Here is a 21891-nt window from a genome sequence, read left to right on the forward strand (position 1 = left end):
GTGCATTAGGGAGAACTCTGACAGTGGGATCTACAGGAGCCTCTTACAGGGAGAGACAGAGAGTAAACAAGGGTGGGAAGGAGAGAAACTTAACCGAAGTTTGGCTAACAAGCATTTTTCCCCACCTTTATGACCTATGATTGACAAATACAAATTCTATGTATTTAGTGTCAAGTTGTGTAAGTTCTTTATATATTTTGGATATTAACCTCCTGTCAGATATGTCACTTGCAAATATCTTCTCCTATTATTGTCTTTTTTGTTTTATCGATGGCTTCCTTCGCTGTGCAGAAGCTTTTTATTTTGGTGTGGTCTCAATAGTTTATTTTTGCTTTTGTTCCCCTTACCCGAGGAGAAATAGCAAGAGAAATGTTGCTTTGGCTGATGTCAGAGGAATTCCTGCCTGTTTTCTCTTCTAGGATTTTTAGGATTTTAGGTCTCCCATTTAAGATCTTTCATCCAGGCGCCTGGGTGGCGCAGTGCATGACTGGGGTCCTGGGATCGAGTCCCACATCAAGCTCCCCGCAGGGAGCCTGCTTCTCTCTCTGCCTGTGTCTCTGCCTCTCTGTGTGTCTCTCATGGATAAATAAATAAAATCTTTTTTAAAAAATAAGATCTTTCGGGATCCCTGGGTGGCGCAGTGGTTTGGCGCCTGCCTTTGGCCCAGGGTGTGATCCTGGAGACCCGGGATCGAATCCCACGTCAGGCTCCCGGTGCATGGAACCTGCTTCTCCCTCTGCCTATGTCTCTGCGCTTCTCTCTCTCTCTCTCAAAAAACAAAACAAAACAAAACAAAACAAAAAACAAAACAAAGGAAATGTGTGGTTCAGCCTCTGGCTTGATCAGGTAAAAGAGGGATAAACAATGTGGGGGATCTATCTAAAGCATAGGGGGAAGGGCGTGTCTTTGCAGTAAGTCATTTCCTGGAACACAAAAGGGAGAATTCCTGAACAATTTACTACTTTCCAGGAACACCAGGCTCTGATAAAATTCGACGTTGCCAGGAGCTCAGGTCTCGAGTGAGTCCTGGGGTGGGAGGCTGACTCTACCACCTTCCAGACTTTAGGCATTCTCCTAACCTTTGAGCTTTGGTCTCTTGAAGTGTAGAACAGGGGAAATGATTTTCACTTTATAGGCCATTAAGGGGATTATATGAGATAAAGGGCAATATAGTGCCTGGCTCTTGATAATGCTCTGCAGCTGAGAAACCTTGCATGGCTCCCCATTTCTTATCAGATAAAATCTAGGCTCCTATGACCCTAACCTATCTCTCTAAGTGAATCTCCCTACTCCTAATAACACCCGCACATAGTCACCCACTACTGTCCCATCTCTGTATGTTTTATTGTCTCATTCTCCTCATCCACTATCTTTCTGATTGAGTGGAGGGTTCCAAGATAGATGGACCTGGGACCGGCGGGGAGGAAGGGCCCAGTCAGCCAAGACAGGGTAGTTGAATCAACCCAGGCTGTCCTTAACGTGCCTGCCCTTGTGAACTCCCTCTGCTTGCTAAATTTTTATTCATCTTCCCTGGCTCACTCTAAGGACTGCCTTTCTCTATCTCAGTTCATAGAATCCATTCTCTGCACACTATCAAGACCATTTTCTGGCATAGTCATTGACCGTGTACCACATTTGTTGATTAATTTGCATGTATGTGTAAATATTCCCCTAAGTAGAGGACAAGCTTCTGGAATGCAGAAACCATATCTATGTGCTGGGTATCTCTGATGATGCCTAGCACATATATAGTATACGGATTATTTGCTTTCATAATTCTTCTATACTTAGCGAGAAAACCATGAATATCATACTGCTTCAGTTGTTAGGAAAAGGGGTCATGGTGAGACACAGACTTTTTTTTTCCACCCACAGAAGGAACTGGTTGCACTTAGCTCTTTAGGGTGCTGGCTTACTGATAAGATGCACAAACTGATGGGTGCTAAATTTCCCATGTTTAGAGGATTCTAATGAAGCTATTGCTTTCTCATATCTGAATGTGACTAAAATGGCCAGTGAACAACCACTTCCTCTGAATACACTTTAAAGTCTCCTTGGATTTGTAGCTTGGGAGCTGCTATCACAAGGCCTGGCACTGTGACTTTGCATGTGACCATCCGTGCCTTTCTTCGGTACCTCTCTGATGGCCTCCTCTCAAGTACTTCTTAGGGCACCTGGGTGGCTCAGTCAGTTAAGTGCCCGACTCTTGATTTTGGCTCAAGTCATGATCTCAAGGACGTGGCATCCAGCCCCGTGTTGGCCTCCATGCCGGGCTTGAAGCCTGCACACATGTGCTATCTCTTTCTATTAAAAAAAAAAAAAAGTTCTTCTGGCACAGCATCTTACAAGCAAAGTCAGTGGAAGTTAGTGTTTAAGTGTTCAAGTACTATATTTTGCTGATTGAACAAACATTTCTCCAAGAACTACATTGTTCTAGACACTATGGAGAAGATCAGAGAGGGGAAGAAAAGACCCTTTTTTTTGATGAGACAGAAAAATGTAAAGACAAACCATGGAACTCCTTTCCTCCCTCTTTCTGGATTCAGCTCAGACTCTCGTGGGTGAAGCCCTCTCCACCCACCTTGGATGCATTAATCTTCCTCCATTTCAAAATGCCAACAGTTAACCTCATATGTTAGCTACCATATTGAATAGATGCACTTCCCTTCTCATTTGTGATTGCTGATATGGGCTGCTTCATGTTGATTCCTGTTAACTTCAAATTTTAGATGTTTTCTGTCCTGACCACTTTTTCCCTAAGAAATTCAGTGTAATGTGTTATGGGGTTCAAAGGAAGAAATGATCCATCCGGTAAAGGGGGCTACTCAAGGAATTCATAGAGGAGAGGACATTATTGCCTTGCTTTATTATGGAAATTTATGGACAAGAAAACGAGGTCCTTATTTTAATGAAGTCAGACAACTTAAAAAATATCTATGGACCTTCAAAATCCTCTAGAAGACAAATGATTATTTATATGTTAGATTTCTCATAGTTAACATATTAGTTTTAGGTAGATTAAATTCATGTTACTAAGTTGTTTCTGGGAGCTATATGTATACTTGATGGTGGAGAAACTCTACCATAAAACTTGTACAATTATATATGTAGTATATTTGTACCCATTTTTTAAAAAATGTTATATGCAGAAGTAGGGTGGGAGGGTGGAGAAGAGCCACACAGGATTCCAGACCCAGCTCTGACCTTCAGCACACCTTCTTACCCTTCCAGATCCCCTGTATTACATCTTGTCAAACTCAGGACCTTCCCAGGTCTAGTGTTCTCTCACTCTCTGAGCCTGACTCACTCTCCTGCTCCTCTTCACATAACTAAGACTCCTGTTTAGGAGATAAGAAAAAAACTTTAAAAACAAAACAAAACAAAAATTGCCTGAAATGACTGATTCAGCTGCTTAGGGGCTGGGCAGAGGAAGATCAATGCATCCAAGGTGGGTGGAGAGGGCTTCACCCAGGAGAGTCTGAGCTGAATCCAGAAAGAGGGAGGAAAGGAGTTCCATGGTTTGTCTTTAAATTTTTCTGTCTCATCAATCTGATCTCATCTCAGAAAATCAGTACTGATAGTAAAGGCCAAAAATATTTTGATAATGTGCTGTTTGAATAGAAACCTGATTATTTAAAAAAAAAAAAAAAAGAAACCTGATTATTGGACATTTTGAACAGATGCCAAACCACAAATAATCCCCAGTTCTGCGGCATGGCCAACTCATGGATGTAAATCTACATTCAGCCCTCCGGATCACCAGCTTGGCTTTGACGAGCTTAGGTTTTCTGCATTCATTTATCCCAGAGCCACTTTGTTTCTTCTCTGCAGAGATTCTTGAGATATTTTCTATTTAATAATAGAGCCATATCATTTTTTTAAAATAGAGCCATATCATTAAGTTCCCTTGCAACATTCCCTCTATTAAGTTGGAGGCCTTGGAACGCCTGGGTGGCTCAGCGGTTAAGCTCTTCCTTGGGCTCAGAGTGTGACCCCGGCGTCCTGGGATGAAGTCCCACATCGGGCTCCCTGCATGGAGCCTGCTTCTCCCTCTGCCTGTGTCTCTGCTTCTCTCTGTGTCTCTCATGAATAAATAAATAAAAATCTTAAAAAAAAATAAAAATAAATCGGAGGCCTGGACTACTAAAACTTGACATTCTATTGTGTGCTGTGTCATAATACATTTTAGCATGTGCAATCAAAGATGTTTTGAAACTGGTCCCTTTGTTGTCACTCAAAGCCTCACTGCCAGAGGTGACCTCAGAGGATGCTTCTTTTATGATCCAGTGTTATTGTTTCACCACTGGCCTTACATTGTACTGGTCAATCCCATTTTCCTCTTTTGGTTTTCTTTAAAAATTTTTTTTTTCTCTTTTGATTTTCTTTTAAAAATGTTTTCAGTGTTCATTTCTTCATTGGCTATTAAAAATTTGAAGAGTGCCAAAATTCATTAAGGGGAAAATAATAATGATCCAGATTTCCAATACTCAAGAGTTAGTGACTATTAATACTTTGGGTTGTTTATTCTCAGTCTATCCCTTTATCTTTCTTGTGTACTTCAATAATTTTTACCCTAAAAAAATGCAGATTTTTCTCCATTAACAAGTTGAGGATAGTTGGGACTACTAGACAGTAGGTTTCTGTCTCTTAACTTTGGACACTCTGTTAACTAGGCTTCCGTTGCAAGCCTGAATAACAGACAACTTTCAAGTCCCAGTGTCTTATAACAATGACATTTCATACTCACGGTGTGCAGGGTGGCTGCAGTTTGAGCTTGGCTGGCTCAGCTGAACCGGGCGGGACTCCAGGCTTCATGTTTGGTCCACACATCACTATTTTAGGGCCTTGGCTGAAGGATCCACAGCTACCTGAAGCATGCTTTTTTGGCAAAGGGTGATTGGGGATTGCTTTCTAAGGCTCAAAATTGGGGCATTGCCATCCCACCCATATTTCATTGGTCAAATCAAGTCACTTGGCCAAGCCTGAAGTCAATAGGGTGGAGAAGAATACTCCGCCCATAGGGGGACCATGGTGTATTAGTTTGTTAGGGCTGCCCTAACAGATAGCACAGAGTGGGTGACTAGAACAAGGGATGTTCATTATCTCACAGTTTTGGATACCACAAGTCTTGAGATGAGGGTATCATCAAGGTTGATTTCTTCTGAGGCCTCTCCATGGCTCATAGGTATTGTCTTCTTCCTGTGCCTCCACATGGTCTTTCCTTCGTGCGTATTTAAGCTTTTCTTCTTATAAGGACATTAGTCATATTGGATTACAACCCACCCGAATGACCCCGAACAATGAACTTAGATTGTTCTTTAAATGCTCTGCCTCCAAATATAGTCACATTCTGAGGTACTAGGCATTAGGACTTCAATATATGAATTTGGATGAATTTGGGAGGGGGCCATAACACAGGCTAAGGGTGGGAAATGAAGGAAGGATTGTCGATAAAGAATCCCAAACACTTAATATTGGTAAGGCTCAGCTTCCTCATCTTTAAAACAGGGATAGGCATCTCTATGTAATGGGTTTGTTAGAGACTGAATGAGAAAATTCATGTGAAGCTCCTGCTGGTGGAGGTAGGAAGGGTAGGTGTGGTTCTACCTCACATGAAGAACCAAATCCAGCCTTCTTGGGCCTATCACCTTGTTGTTCTACCACGTGGGCAGGCTGGGAGCAGACAGTGCTTCTCAGAATGGGCTGCCTTCCACAGCAGCTGGTACCATCTGTGAATTCTTCATAACAGAATCAGTAGGGCATTTGGGGTACTCAATCTATGACCTTGGTTTTGGTGACACCATTTCTACCCATGAGCTATGGCTACTGTCTTTCCTTTACCACAAATATTTATTGAAGACCTTTGATGGCTTGATAGGGCTGTGGGCTTCATATTGACCTAAGGCATGGCCTTCCTCCCAAGGGACCTTAGTTGAATGCCTACGGAAACTCTAAGTGAGCTGGGAGGTCAGAGCAAGGGTGTCCCTCTCCCTCTGTGTTCAAAGCTAACTGCCTCACACGGTCTCCTTTTGGTTTTCTGCCCTAGAACATTGTGTTACGGAATGGTTCCGAGACCTTTGACTCCTGGAAGAAGCCCCCCCTGCCTGTGTATGCCCAGTTCTATTTCTTCAATGTCACCAATCCAGAGGAGATCCTCCGAGGGGAGATCCCTCGGTTAGAAGAAGTGGGGCCATATACCTACAGGTGAGTCCTGACCACCTCCCTGCCATACCAGCCAGATATATGGAGTGACCCCACTGTGGGCTGATTCCATATCTCTTCTCGTGAGCATCCTCTGTATGCTGCATGGGGAGGAGAGGTTTTGGTGACATCTGTCTGAAATGTTGCTGATGTTTGGCACATGCCTGTAGCACCTCAACAGAGAATGGTGTAGTGGACTAGTGCCAATCTCAGCCTGTTTAGAAATGCAGCTGCTGGAGACGCCTGGGTGGCTCAGTGGTTGATTGTCTACCTTTGGCTCAGGGTGTGATCCCGGGGTCCTGGGATGAATCCTACATTGGGCTCCCTGCATGGAGCCTGCTTCTCCCTCTACCTATGTCGCTGCCTCTCTCTCTGTCACTCAAGAATAAATAAATAATCGAAAGAAAGAAAGAAAGAAAGAAAGAAAGAAAGAAAGAAAGAAAGAAAGAAAGAAAGAAAGAAAGAAAGAAAGAAAGAAAGAAAAGAAAAGAAAAGAAAAGAAAAGAAATGCAGCTGCTTCCTCCTGAGATGACAGAAAGTAGTTTTTGAGCCATGAAGAGCTATTCCTTACCCCCAACCCTTTTAAGGTCACCCCTTGATTCTCTTTGATGACTTTTAGGGCCTTCCTCTATTTCCCTCTCCCACATACTATTTTAGACCAGGTCCTAGAATTTCTTGTTTGCCTGTAGGCAGGCCTTTCTGCCTCTTATTCACTCCTTCCCCCACCCCTCCTGGGTATGAAAGATAAGCAAGTGGCAGGGTAGCTTAGAATCTTTGGCAGTGACTACCAGTTCTAAACACTGGGAGGCAGAATTGTTTTAATCGTTTTTTAGAACATTAATAAATGGAAGTGCTTGGGAAACATAAAGCATTTTCCCTATTGTTGCAGTACCTGCCTCTCCCACCCACTCACCCCCAATAATCTTCCCAACAAATTTTCTTCTTACTAAGTTTAAGAAGAAATAGAGGGGGGAGCCTGGCTGGCTCAGTCAGAGGAGTATGCAACTCTTGATCTCAGGGTTGTGAGTTCAAGCCCCAAGTTGTGTGTAGAGATTACTAAAAAAATTAAAAAACAAAAACATAGTAGAGGAGGCAGACAGCAAGATCTTTTTTATATAGAACTGCTAAATGGTAAAAATGCCTCACAATCTTGTCATAATCTATTGCTCAATAAATGGTTGCTAAGTCATATGATAAATCAGCACTATTCCCTGTGCAAGAATTCAGAGATAAAAATCTTGGTCCCATGGGGCACCTGGGTGGCTCAGTTGGTTAAGCGACTGACTGGGTTTCAGCTCAGGGCATGATCTCAAGATCCTAAGATCCAGCTCCGGGTCAAGCTCTGGGCTCAGCAGGGGTCTGCTTGAGATTCTTTCCAGATTCTTTCCTTCCCCCTCTGCCCCTCCCTGCAGTATGTGTGTGCGCTTTCGCATTTTCTCTCTCTCTCTCTCAAATAAATAAAAAAATAAATAAATTAATTAATTAATTAAAAAAAATCTTAAAAAAAAAAAAATCTAAGTCCCAGCCTCAGGTGCTCATGGTGTAGCTCTGGAGTCAAATTGCCTGTTTTGAATCTCACCTCAACCGCTTAACTACTTTTCTGTGCCTCTATTTCCTTATCTGGAGATAAAAATAGAACACCCACCCAAAGATTGTTGTTGGGGTTAAATGAGCCAATGAGTCAGTATTTAAAAGTGCCTGGATTAATGCCTAGCATATAATTAGTGCTAATTAAGTGTTTGATATTATTAGCCTTAGCGGATTGTTTTAGTCTGTATAAACCAATATCCAGATTTGTAAAGGTGAACTCTGTTGTCATATATAGGAATTTTATTTATTTATTTATTTATTTATTTATTTATTTATTTATTTATTTAAATCTTTGTGCATCATTTTATTTATTTGTGATAGTCACAGAGAGAGAGAGAGAATGAGGCAGATACACAGGCAGAGGGAGAGGGAGAAGCAGGCTCCATGCACCGGGAGCCCGACGTGGGATTCGATCCCGGGTCTCCAGGATCGCACCCTGGGCCAAAGGCAGGCGCCAAACCGCTGCGCCACCCAGGGATCCCATATATAGGAATTTTAAATAAATACTTGGGTCTTCACTTTTAAAAGCAAATATTTGTAGCGGGTTAAATGCCTGAAGAAGTCCATGCTAGAGCAGGTCTGTGTTTGCTGCTGTCCTGTTAGGGAGTAATTAGAAGTTGAACTAGAATTAGGATCTGAATGTCCTGTGTCTCTGCTTTTCCGTTTTGCAATTTTAACCATCTTTTATCTACATTAAAAGAAAACAATGTAAAATACACAACTGCTTTTAGGTGTATAGTTCAGTAGTGTTATGTATGTTTTTATATTGTGTAACAAATCTCTGGAACTCTTCTGGTCTTGCAAAACTGGAACTCTGTAATCATTAAGTAACTCCCCTCCCTTCCCCCCAGGCCCCAGTAACCACCGTTCTGTGTTGTTTCCATGCATCTGACTCCCTTAGATACCGCCTGTGAAAGGAACTGTGCGGAATTTGTTTTTTTGCTGTTTTTGTTTTCTCACTAATTTTTTGGAGGTGGGGAGGGGGGAGACTGCCTCCATGTAAGGATGAACCCACTTGAGAACTAAGGAAAACCATTTGCCCTCTGGGTCTCCTGACAGCCGTTGCTCAAGATGCCTTTCATTTTCAGAAATACTTCAAAATTACAGTAATTGTTAGACTTGCTGCTACATCTTAAAGTATCAGTAAAGAAGCAGGTATATCGCCATATCACAGATTTTTTAAATGATACCTGTATTTCTGTAATTGGTTTCCTTTGTAATGCTGAGTATTTTATTCTCTGTGCTCAAAAACACGGATCTGAGAAAGGGTCCATAGACTTTACCCGACTGTCCCCGGGGCCATTGGCACAGAGAAGATTAAGAATCCTGAGAACAGATCCAGTAGTTTGGAAAGCAGTTGGTCATTCATTGATTGCTTCATATTTCCTTCCTCTGGTTTTTCTCCCTGCCCTGATCTCTCTTCTGCTCTGCTACCAGGGTGATTTCCCAAAGGCAAATCTGACATTTCCCTTTCCTGCTCAGGGGCCTAGTGACTCTTCCTGTGTGATGTTCCAGGCCTGAACAATCTGGCTCCTTCTATATGTCCAGCTTCTTTGTTTTATTTTAATTTTAATATAATTTTTTGGCACTCTCAACCTGGGCTTCTTCACTCTAACCAGGCCTATCCAATAGAAATTTACTGTAAGCCACATGTGTAATTGAAAATGTTCTGAGAGTCCCATTTTAAAAAGGTGAAATTAATTTTAAGATTCTCTTTACCCCAATACTATCTCAGTGTCATCTAAACATGTAATCCATTTCAGAATTACTAATGAGATACTTTACATCCTTTTATTTTTTTAATACTAACTTGGGCTAGCCAAGTTTCAAATGTGTAATACAGCCACGTGGGGGGCGGGGGGGCTGGTGGCCACACACCTCTAACTGTATCCGGTTGGTCGTTGGTCCCTGGACACAGTGTTCTGCTATCATGTGCTGTGTTCAGTGCTATTATGAGTTCAAGAATGAACTCATCCCTGCCTCCCTCAGCTCAAATGGTGCCTCTTCTTGAAACGTACCCTTTGGATGAACTCCCCCTGGCACATGTATCGGTTACGTACTGACTAAATAACTGCATTTTACCAGTTGGTTACCTGTCTGTCTTTCCAATGTACCAAAAGCTCCAGGAGGGGCAGAAATCAAGTCTTTTACCTGGGAATATCCAGTGGCTGGTGAGATAAGTGAATGGAACATCCTTGGCCGTGGGTTAAACCCATAGAGATGCAAGAGGAGAAATTGCTTAAATCTTGCAGGACACAGGTAGCTCAGCTGCAACCACAGGACTTAGTCATGAAAGCACAGGAGCCAATGATAGGTTCACGAAAGAGGAACAGGGTCTTGAAAACGAATGATTTTGTTTAGGAACGGATGCTCACATGCACAGTGCAAGCTGCTGAGCGTTCCTGGCAGGGTTGAGTGGGTTGTGAGCTGGAGTTTGCAGAAAAACATGGCTTTTTTAGCAATACTTGCGGCCCTTCTAGTGAGCCTTTTGCAGTCCTCTAGTGGATCTGATTTCTATCACTCATGATTTAATCATGTTATTGTTTACAAGAAAGAACTTTCCAGTAACTCCTGCCCCAGTGTTTGGTGGTTCCCTGGGTTCCCTCCCAACTGAGTCACTGACTGGACTGGGTACACCGAGGCCTTGGGCAAGGGAAGGGGAAGGCATGCTGGCCTTCTGCTGGTTGGTGTGGATTGGTCTTGGTGGTGGGAAATCTCTGAGAAGGAGGCACACAGAGCAGTGGAAGCCCCAATTAATTTGACAAACAGGGCAGCCCGGGTGGCTCAGCGGTTTAGCGCCGCCTTGGGTCCAGGGCCTGATCCTGGAGACCCGGGATGGAGTCCCACGTCGGGCTCCCTGCGTGGAGCCTGCTTCTCCCTCTGCCTGTGTCTGTGCCTTCTCTCTCTCTCTCTCTTTCTCTCTCTCTGTCTCATGAATAAATAAATAAAATCTTAAAAATAAAATTTGACAATTGACAGTGGCACATTTTCCCCAGCTTTCACATACTGATGAGTTCAGACTATTAATGTTTTTGGGAAGAGGTGTTGGTAGTTCCACACATAGATAAAAACCAGTCAGTCGGGTTTAAGGAATGCAGTGCATTATTTAGCTTTGGGTTGAGCAGCCCCGGAACCAGGCCTGTTAGCACAAAGCTAATTTGCCTCATGGTCCTGTTGCTTACTAACATGTTTGCCTAAAATGTGTATCCAATTTATGATATCCTTGGCTTTTGCAAGCTTTTTGTGATTTTTTTTCATTTTGTCCGATTTCTTTTTTTTCTTTTTTGCCAGTCTTTAACATACCAAGAATTAAAAAAAGAAAAATCGATTGTCCAAGGGCCCTTTCAACTAACTTTCATATTTCTAAGACGTATTTGCTAAATTTACAATACCTGGTTAAATATCTCCCATTTGAGTTTCTTAGTTTTGCTGTTTAATTTGTTGTTGTTGTTGTTTTTAAAATATTTTTTCTATTTATTCATGAGAGACAGAGTGGCAGAGACAGGCAGAGGTAGAAGCAGGCTCCCTGCGGGGAGCCTGATGCAGGGCTTGATCCCAGGACCCCCAGATCTTGCCCTGAGCCAAAGTCAGACGCTCAACCACGGAGCCACCCAGGCATCCCTAGATTAATTTCTTTTTTAGGCTCATATTACTGCTTTGATAGTAAAGGAAAAGACATGAGGGATAAATATAAGTGCTTTTTAAAAAATTTTGCATTGGTCATTATGAAATAATCAATATACACAATATCATCTGTAGCATTACCTTTAAAAATATAAACTGTATTTTATATTCTTTATATATCTTTCCCTGATGTGGGACTCAATCCTGGACCCCGAGATCACGCCCTGAGCCGAAGGCGAAGCTCAACTGCAGAGCCACCCAAGCGTCCCTGTATTTTATGTTTTTGACCTTCAAGGAAAAAGCCAGTTATTTTACCAGCAAAATGGAGGAATTATAATTCAGGACGTGCAAGCCATAGCAAACCATAGGCAAGTCTAGAGATCAAAAGAGAAGAATGTTACTTTATTTTTATTTATTTATTTTTTTTAAATTTTTATTTATTTATGATAGTCACAGAGAGAGAGAGAGAGAGAGAGGCAGAGACACAGGCAGAGGGAGAAGCAGGCTCCATGCACCGGGAGCCCGACGTGGGACTCGACCCCGGGTCTCCAGGATCGCCCCCTGGGCCAAAGGCAGGCGCCAAACCGCTGCACCACCCAGGGATCCCGAAGAATGTTACTTTATAGAGAAAAGGAGGAAGTTGGGAGGGGCTGCTGGAAAAATGAGAATTCAGGGTAGTGATGGTTTCTTATTGGCTGAACTGTGGTATTTTCTTCCTGGCTGAGTTTGTTACAGGGCGAGGAGAAATTGTTTTGGCTGCTGTCTGCAACTGAAGATGGGTTGGGAAGGTGCAAGAGCTCCCCCTTCTGGCCTCCTGACTTTATTTATTATTATTATTATTTTTTTAAATTTTCTGACTTTATTTTAAATGAGGTTTCCTTTTTGGGTTTCACATTATTATAAAAGTAACATAGATAGCAGTAAAGACAAACTTTAAAATGGAATAAGGTAAAATAAGACAAACTGCTACTATCTGTGATTCCACTGTCTCAAAGATAACTAGTGCTAGTATTTTAGTGGGTATCTCCTCAGCCATTTTTCCATGGGCGAGTTTGACTTTTACATGGTTATCATACTGCGTGTCTATAAATGATATGCATGTACGTGTGGGAACTGCGTGTACCATATATGTATCTACATGCATACATATGGGTGTATGTTATGCACACATAGTATGTATATTCTGTTCACTTACTAATACATCATAGGTCTTGCCCCATGTAATGTTTTTGTCCTGTAACCGATCTCACGTTCATATATCAACACGCAGGAAAGCTAGTCACCAGAACGTGGAATGTGCAGCAAGGAAAGGGTTTCCTGGAGAGGCGTCCAAACGAAGAGACAGGGGAGGGCAGGCCTCAAATCCACCCTCAGAAAGGGTTACAGTGGCATGTATTTAAGGATAAGGGGGCAGAATGTCAGGGGGTATATACACTGAATGGAACATGCTGATTGGATATAGGAAGAAGAGAGGTGTTCTCCTTTCTGAGCACGTGTGCATTCGGGAATCATGTCTCTTTCTGAGCTACATGTTCATTAAATGTCAGCAGAAGCATGGTAAGTGGGGTGGAGGGGGGATCTCAGGTGTGTCATCACAGAGGTTGCTTTTGTTCACTCTTGGTCCTTTCTGCCCAACTACAAGAATTCTTCCCCCTTTGTTCCAGTCAGTCTCAGCTACTCTTCCTGGTAATGAGCCAACTTGTGCAAAACAAGCTCTTAAATCAATTCGATTAACCAGAGTTTCCTTAAGGTAGAATGGTCAAGCATCTGTTAACTCAACATGTTGGGTTTAGTCTTTATACAAATACACTTTAATGTTGATAATATTCAGTAGCTAAAGGGAATGTATTGCAGCACTTTATTTAATCATTACCTTCTTCTTGGTCATGTAGATCAGCTCTCATTTCATTCTTTGATTTCCACACAGAATGATCGTTCTCCCCATGTTCGCCAGCTGATTGCATTTCGACACTTTTAGCTCTTGTCTTTTGTCTGTTGCCAATCTGGGTTCCAGTATGTCTGTGCCACTCTGTAAACTTAATAGCAATAGTGACTCTTCCTTGCATTTGTGACAACTGTTTTTCTTTTGTGTGCCTTTTTAATTTTTAAAACATACGTAGTCAAATCTATTCTTTCATGAAGTTTTCTATCGTTTCTGAGCTTTAAAAGTCCTATTACCTTCAAAAGTTTGATATTCAAGTCTATTTTCCTGTAGTTCTGTTGTTTTACATTTAATTTCTTAGGGACCTAATTGTCTCCTTACAATTTTGCAAAGGTAGGAACTGTATTTAAACTTTCAAATTCCGGGGCACCTGGGTGGCTCAGTCGGTTAAGCATCTGCCTTTAGCTCAGGTCATGGTCTCAGGGTCCTGAGGTCAAACCCGAGGGGGCTCACTGCTCAGCAGGGAGTCTGCTTCTCCCTCTCCCACTACTGCTCCCCTAGCTCATGCTCTCTTTCTCTCTCTCTCTCACTCTCTCTCAAATAAATAAAATCTTTTAAAAAAATAAACTTTCAAATTCTGTCCTATTAACCCTTTGGTCCTTTACTCATCTTAACCAGCTATATACATTTTTTTTTAATATTGAAGAGATAAAAAATTTAAAAATGCCATGGTTATTGTCTCATTATAAGAGAATATCTGTTTTTCTAAACCTGGCTCAAACTCTTCTCTAATATTATGTTTTTTTCTCAGAAGAAACAGAAGTGGCTTCAGATAAATTAGGTTATTTCTTTTATCTTTTAACTGCATGAAAGTAAGAGAAATAAAAAATGAACTCTCCTTCCCCCCTTTTTCTTATCTTGTACAAAAAGTGGTTACCAGGTACTTGTGAGTTTTAAATGCACATAGCAGTTCTGTGTGACTTGCCTGCACAGGACACTTGGGTCAGGGTACCAACCTCATGGATGGGGGTGGGGGGGCATTTCCATCTTTAGGGGTAAAGCTATTTCTTGCACACCCCCAACAAATGCCAGCCATGTTCTCCCCATTGACCAGCCAGGACCCCACAGCTTTTTCTCAGTATTCTGCTTTAGGCTCTAGGTTCAGTCTTTCACATAGTTGAAAGGGCAATGATAACAGAAAGTTAAATACAGATGCTGCTCAGCACTGTTGGGGATGGAAAATATTCTTCTACCCTTCAAGGTTCTCCTAGCTGGTTTAAGAATTAAATTGACATGAGACAAAGATTAACAGGAAAAAATCAAATTTAATTATATACCCACAAGAAATCCATGTAAGCATGAGACTCTAAAGATCATCAGGGAAAGTGAGAATATGTCATCCTGAACTAAGGAGAAGAGGGAGGGAGTCTGGGACTGCAAAAGGAAGGAAAGTAATTCAGAGGAAGAAGAACAAGAGTAAATTTTTGGTTGGATGTTTACAAGGTTACTCAGAAACAGCAGGATATAGAGGACTTTGATCAAACAGGCCTTGCTAGATTTCTCCCTGTCTACCATGCTGACTTCATATTCTAATGTGAATCTATGGTGATAGCTCTCTTCCTGGAGCAGATTCTCTATCTAAATTCTTTTAGGGAGTTAGGGGAAGATATAAGTTTCTTTCTGAGTGTTTTGGGCCTTGATTGTTTTCAGCACAAAATAATCAGCGTGCCCAAGTGGCACATCTGGAAGCAGTTTGTTCTGAACCCCTACAGCACCCTGCCTTTGGTCATCTCTCCCTCCTTTGGGTGTCTGGCTAGTGCCTTGACTCAGCTTCAGAGTGCTCTCCACATGGGAAGCAGTGTTGGAATAGCAGCCCTTCCATGCTGTCCTGTGGAGTTCTTGCCAACAGGAATGAGATCTTTATATCTCTCCATCTCGAGAGCTTTGCATAAGTCTGCTTTTTTTTTTTTCCCCACAAGTCCACTTTTACATGATATTAGTAATTAATGCTTCCTAAACACTTAGTGTGTGCCAGGCAGTATTCTAACTGGAATAAGTTAATATTATGTGGATTTAATGCTCACAACAACCCTACAAGGAAGGCATGTTATTATCTCCATTTTACAGATGAGGAAACTGAAGCAGAGAATCAAGGAGTAACTTCTAAGTCACAGAACTAGTAACTGAGGAAGCCAGGGTCGAATGCAAAGCCTGGCAGGCAGCTCTCCACCCATGCTCCACCCAATGTGCTCATGACTTCTGACACTAATTCTCAGCAGAGTGCTGGATGTGTGGAGAACCTAATGGCTGAAAGATGAGGATCGTATGACAGTACTGTATGTAGCTAATTTATCCCACATCTCTAAGGAATCAGATATTGCATAGATGTTAATTTTCCAGCTAATTAAGGTTACTCCTTTTGGTTTCCTTATCTCGGGCTATTGTTTGCCTTCTGTGCTGGTGAGATTTTGTTTAATAATTCAGGAGTTTAAAAACTTTTTTTTTTAAGTAAGAACTCTGTTTTAACAAAAAATGATTTTATTTTTTTATTTTTTATAGAATTTATTTATTCATGAGAGACAGAGAGAGAGAGAGAGAGAGAGAGAGAGGCAGAGACACAGGCAGAGGGAGAAGCAGGCTCCATGCAGGGAGCCCAACGTGGGACTCGATCCTGGGTCTCCAGGATCATACCCTGGGCTGAAGGTGGCGCTCAACCGCTGAACCATCTGGCCTGCCCTCAAAAATGATTTCAAATGAAATATCTCTAAAGTCAATCTTGTGTTTTCCTGCCTGATTAAGTAGTTCATGATGTATAATTCAACCTTTTAGTAATGTCTAGGACCATCACTGTGATTTAAAAGAGTAAGTCAGGGGCTTACTTTTCACCCACCTGGGTGGCTCAGTTGGTTAAGCATCTATCTGCCTGTGGCTCAGGTTATGATCCTGGGGTCCTGGGATCAAGCCCTGCATTGAGGAACCTGCTTCTCCCTCTCCCTCTGCAGCTTTCCCCTGCTTGTGCTCTCTCTCTGTCAAATAAAATAAACATAAAATCTTAAAAAAAAAAAAAAGAAAGTCATAATCTGAGCCTATGAGGTCCTGGGGCCTTGAACAGCAGTAACATTTATTAGCACCTACTAAGTACCAGGCACTTCAAGTACAGTTCCTTAATTAATTGTCTAGGCATAAGATTTGCTTAGCCTTTTTTTTTTTAAACTCTTGTTTCTATTTCTGGAAGTTTCTTTTTTTCTTTTTTTAAAGATTTTATTGATTTATGTGAGAGAGAGAGAGAGAGAGAGAGAGAGAGAGAAGCAGGCTCCATGCAGGGAGCCCAACATGGGACTCAATCCTGGGTCTCCAGGATCAGGCCCTGGGCTGAAGGCGGCGCTAAACCGCTGAGCCACCGGGCTGCCCTATTTCTGGAGGTTTCTTTAATGTTCTTGGATCTGGAGAGCAATAATTGATCACTTCTTGCTCTCAGTCTGCTGTTTACCACAGGACCACCTGCTTCTAGTTGACTGTTGTTGAGCTGTGGGGGAGATTTGGGTAACCAGACTTGTTGGTATTATTATTAAAATCCCTCCCCTTACATGTTGGTGGCCTCCCTGTTGTTGCCAGATAAGATGCTTGGGAGGGGAAACATTTTGGGGTTCCCTCCATCAGTTGCTGTTTGGAGAGGCAGGCCCCTCACCTACCCTCCCCATGGCCTCCGAAGAGCAGGAGGCCACTTCTGATAGCCAGTGGCACTTGTCTTCCTTGAGTTAGGACACAGGCCATATGTCAGTCATGCCTTAGGGTGATCAGTGGCTGTGGGAAGTCACGTGGCTAGCTGTGAGTGACCTGACACAATCCCTTCAAGCCTGCCGAGGGAATTAAGTACTTCTGTGGTTTGGGAGCCCTTGGCTTTGACCTTTTGCAATTTATTGAGAAACCAAGTCAAGTCACAGGACTTAAAGTGATTGGAAACTCCATGCTCAATTTCCCTTTAAAATGTTTGGTTCTGGGCAGCCCGGGTGGCTCGGCGGTTTAGCGCTGCCTTCAGTCCAGGGCGTGATCCTGGAGACCCGGGATCGAATCCCATGTCTGGCTTCCTGCGTGAAGCCTGCTTCTTTCTCCCTCTGCCTGTGTCTCTGCCTCTCTCTCTGTGTGTGTCTTGAATGAATGAATAAATAAAATATTTAAAAAATAAAAATAAAAATAAAATGTTTGGTTCTTACAGGGTAAGCAATAAAGAAAACATTAAAAAAGCCATCTCCAGAGTCAATAAACATAAACAAACATTAACGAAGCAGGGTCTAGGCCTGGAATCATTCAGGCCTCTGGGCTTGTGATGTGTGGGTTCAATGAAAAAATCGTCAAGAGCCTTAGCAAGGTTATCAGTTTTCATCATTAGAACACTTGACAAGAGTTCATGCTTCTCCCTCTCCCTCTGCAGCTTTCCCCTGCTTGTGCTCTCTCTCTGTCAAATAAACATAAAATCTTTAAAAAAAAAAAAAAAAAAAAAAAGAAAGAAAGTCATAATCTGAGCCTATGAGGTCCGCACCTAGGTGGGGTCCCAGCCTCTGGCTTGGCTTTCTTTGAGTACAAATTGGTTTTCCTCCCTGGGGTCACTTTTTCTATTTCTAGTTCCTCAGTGGTCAGTGAAGCCAACAACAGGTCCTGGGCCACTAAAACAAAGAGCTACACCTGGAGAAGGTTGTCCCCTTCACCGTCACTGTAGGGAAGCTCTGGGAGTAGCCAGTGGGAAGGGGTTTGCCTTGGAAACGTCCTCTTCTCCTCCAGCTCTGACAATTCACTTTGCATTAACTGATGTGTAAAGTCAAGGAAAACCTTGGGTGTGGAGTCAGGTGACCAGGATTCCAGACCTGGTTCCAACACGTGCTGGCAAGTCCTGGGCTCCTACTTTATGTGACTCTCCATTTTCTGATTTATCAAAAGGCTGGGTTGTAATTTCTATATAACGGTTTTTGATGGCAAGCAAGACAAACTATCTCTGGCTAATTTAAATAAAAAGGGATTCTAGGGGTGCCTGGGTGGCTCAGGGCTTGATCCCGGGGTCCCTGGATTGAGTCCCACATCCAGCTCCCTGAAGGGAGCCTGCTTCTCCCTCTGCCTGTGTCTCTGCCTCTATCTCTGTGTCTCTCATGAATAAATAAATATCTTTAAAAAAATTTTTTTTAAAAGGACTTTATTTGAAGGCTATAAAGTGGGTTACAGACTCCATGGGGCAGGGTGGAGAGCAGCTCTAAAGGTCCAAGTCACAGGTGCGCATGGCTCCTCTCATTCCATGTGCACCCCTGCCAGAGGAAGCTTTCTTTTTCCTGGGTTTTTCATCTTGAGGCTCTGTGCTCAGAATCAGAGGCCGAGGGAAGGGAACCATCGAGCATGGGTCCCTCACCACTGCCCAGTGCAGGGGAGGAAGGAAAACAGGGCTCTGAGAGGCAGAAAAGTAAATGAATGGGTGTCAGATCCCTGGAGTCTGCAGCTCCTGGCTGCAGGCATGTTTGACACTACATACGTCCTCTATTAGGTTTTGTACTCATTCCTCGTAACCGGAAGTGTATATAATTTTTCTTTCTCTCTCTCCTATTTAGCCTTTGTTAGAGGCAACTTGGGTTTCATCCTGCAGATGTTTTTAAAGTACTTATTAAGGAGGCTGTGTGATACAGTAGAAGAGCACTGACTCCTGTAATGCTCATCTGTGCCCTGTGTCCCCATCTATAAAAGTGAGACAAAAATGCTTGCTCCAGGGGATCCCTGGGTGGCTCAGCGGTTTGGCGCCTGCCTTCGGTCCAGGGCGTGATCCTGGGTCCCAAGATCGAGTCCCGCGTAGGGCTCCCGGCATGGAGCCTGCTTCTCCCTCTGCCTGTGTCTCTGCCTCTCTCTTTCTCTCTCTGTGTATCTATCATGAATATATAAATTAAAATATCTTTAAAAAAAATGCTTGCTCCATCTGTGCCACACCCTTGCTGTAAGGACTAAATGAAATCATGTGGTTAAACCCTTTGAGGAGCCGTGCAGGGTCAGATATTTATTTATTTATTGTGCATAGCTTGGTGCTTAATGATAAAGAGCAAAGACATCTATTTTGATGCATCTATACATTTGCTATTTGCTTATTGATTTTTATCTTAAATTCTAGACATTGAGGTATACGAGTTTCATAAGCTTGCCTACAGTCTACCCGAGGTGTCCAGATAATTCCTTCATCACAATCTGAATGATGTCACTAAGCACAGTAGTGCCAAAGACACGGTAGGACAGCCTGCTCTGCAGGTGTTCAAGGGTGTGTGGCTGTGGTCAGGAAATGCTTAGAGGAGGTGGTAGGTTTATACCTTTGTCAGGATATTAATCAGCTTGTCCAGTAGAAACACACTGTGAATCACATATGTAATTTAAGATCTTTCTAGTAGCCACATCAAAAACAAAGCAAAAGAAATAGGTGCAATTAATATGAATAATATATTTTTATTTTACCCGTTATACTTAAAAGCATATAATCATTCCAAAGCATATAATTGTCAATATAAAACATTAAGGAAATGTTTTACATTCCTTTTTTCGTGCTGTTTTGAAATCTGCGTGTTTTACCCTTACAACACATCTCAGTTCTGATTAGCTACAGTTCAAGGATCTAGGAGACACGTGGCTATCAGGTCAGGCTCAGCCCTGGATAGAACAGAGAGAAAAGGTGAGGAGCAGAGGGACAGAAGCAGTAGACACTGGATTTAGTGAACATTTACTATGGACCAGGCAGGACCAGGACTAGTATAAGCCGTTGAATGAACAAACTATCAGATCCTGTTTCTATCTAGAATTTTGGTATTTTGTTCATCATGAATGTTTTTGCATTGATTTTGATTTTAAAAAACGCATTGCAATATGATTTACCTTCATTCCAGAGTGTTCTGGCACTCCTTATATTTTGCATACAAGGTGAGCCGCCCCCTTCCCCCCCAGGGAGGCCCTGGCCTCAGGCCTTTTCTGTGAACTTCCTAAAACCTCATCCGGAGGCCTGAACCTGAACCAAACTGAACTGTATATCACAAACGGGAGCGAACTCCTCTAATTTACTAAGCTTTGGGCATTTATTTTGTTAAATGTTTCAGCTAAATTCAAGTTAGCAATAAAAAGACTTGGGGCACCTGGGGGGCTCAGTGGTTGAGCGTCTGCCTTCTTTCTGCTCAGGTTGTGATCTCCGGGTCCTGGGATCGAGTCCCACATCGGTCTCCCTGCATGGAGCCTGCCTCTCCCTCTGCCTGTGTCTCTGCCTCTCTGTGTCTCTCCTGAATAAATAAATAAAAATTTATTTAAAAAAAAGAAAAAGACTTTGGAAAATAAATCGAAATTCAGACTGAATCTATGAACTGAAAAGTCTGAAAATATTTCAGGAGCAAACTAACTCAGCAGAGCATTCATTGGCTTTGATTTCCTGGTCAAGGTGACCCTGGACCATCACATGTCCACCACCACCCCGCCCACCCCACCCCCCAGCCCCATAGAAGAAAAGAATGAAAAAGACAGTGTTTTGTTTTTTTTTCCAAAGATTTTATTTATTTATTCATGAGAGACACAGAGAGAGAGACAGAGAGAGAGAGAGAGAGGAAGAGACACAGAGGGAGAAGCAGGCTCCCCGCTGAGCAGGGAGCCCGAGTGGGGCTCCACCCCAAGACCTTAGGATCATGACCTGAGCCCAAGGCAGCCGCTTAACCCACTGAGTCTCCCGGGTGCATAGTCTCCAGTGTTTAAGGGAGTGGTATCAGCAGGCTCTCTTGGTAATGGTTATAGTGGGAATGCTGTATTGGAAATAGCTTCAATAAAAAAACAAACAAACAAACAAACAAAAAAAGAAATAGCTTCAATGCTAAAAGAGAGGTCAAGTATTGCTTTTTAAAGTGGTGCCTATTTTCAAACAATCCTTTTCTCTCTTTTAGGGAACTTAGAGACAAAGCAGACATTCAGTTTGGAGATAATGGAACAACCATATCAGCTGTTAGCAACAAGGCCTATGTTTTTGAACGAAATCAATCTGTTGGAGACCCTAAAACTGACTTAATTAGAACATTAAATATTCCTGCAGTGGTAAGTAGGCGTTTTTAGTATCATTACTATGGATTTTAGAAGAAAGGAAAAAGCTAAGTTAAGGCTGTTACAGTTTTACATTCAGGAGTTATTAAGTTACATTAAAAATATAGATACATTTGTACACTTCCCTTCCTTAGAGTTTATCTGAGACTCTTTTCTGAGATTTTTTAAAACAAGATCTTTTCAAATGGTGACATAATACAAGTTTTAGGATCACCCCCACCCCGAGTTTCTTGCTGTGTGTTTGGGATCAGCTCTTGTGTAAATAAAGATATCCCTAGGATTTTTTTTTTTTGAGGGGATGCAAGTGGGTAGCTAATAATTTTTTAAAGATTTATTTGCCCCTTGTTTTGGTTCAGAAAGTCTAGCAACAAAATTTGCATACCACTTCTTGGCTTGGATTTCGATCTTATTAGATTTTTTATTTTTCAAAATATATACTGACTTTTTCACCCTTAACGAACCGCGGAGGCGGGGTGCTGATTACAGCCTAGCCCGATTTCACTGAGCTC

The 21891-nt window shown here is 42.3% G+C and overlaps 1 protein-coding gene across 4 annotated transcripts in view; it reads left to right on the forward strand.

Moving 5' to 3' along the window:
- SCARB2 (scavenger receptor class B member 2) overlaps positions 1 to 21891 on the forward strand; it is a 76861-nt gene that overhangs the window by 15236 nt on the left and 39734 nt on the right. For 3 of the 4 annotated variants that reach the window (XM_038582402.1, XM_038582403.1, XM_038582404.1), the window contains exons 2-3: positions 6047 to 6204; positions 21229 to 21376. In XM_038582402.1, coding sequence (XP_038438330.1) covers positions 6047 to 6204; positions 21229 to 21376 — 306 coding nt within the window. Of the gene's footprint in view, positions 1 to 6046; positions 6205 to 19447; positions 19550 to 21228; positions 21377 to 21891 lie in introns of those variants that run through there. The other variant, XM_038582405.1, reaches the window with a different exon arrangement.

Source organism: Canis lupus, chromosome 32 (assembly GCF_011100685.1).
Source record: "Canis lupus familiaris isolate Mischka breed German Shepherd chromosome 32, alternate assembly UU_Cfam_GSD_1.0, whole genome shotgun sequence".
Taxonomy (NCBI): Eukaryota; Metazoa; Chordata; class Mammalia; order Carnivora; family Canidae; genus Canis; species Canis lupus.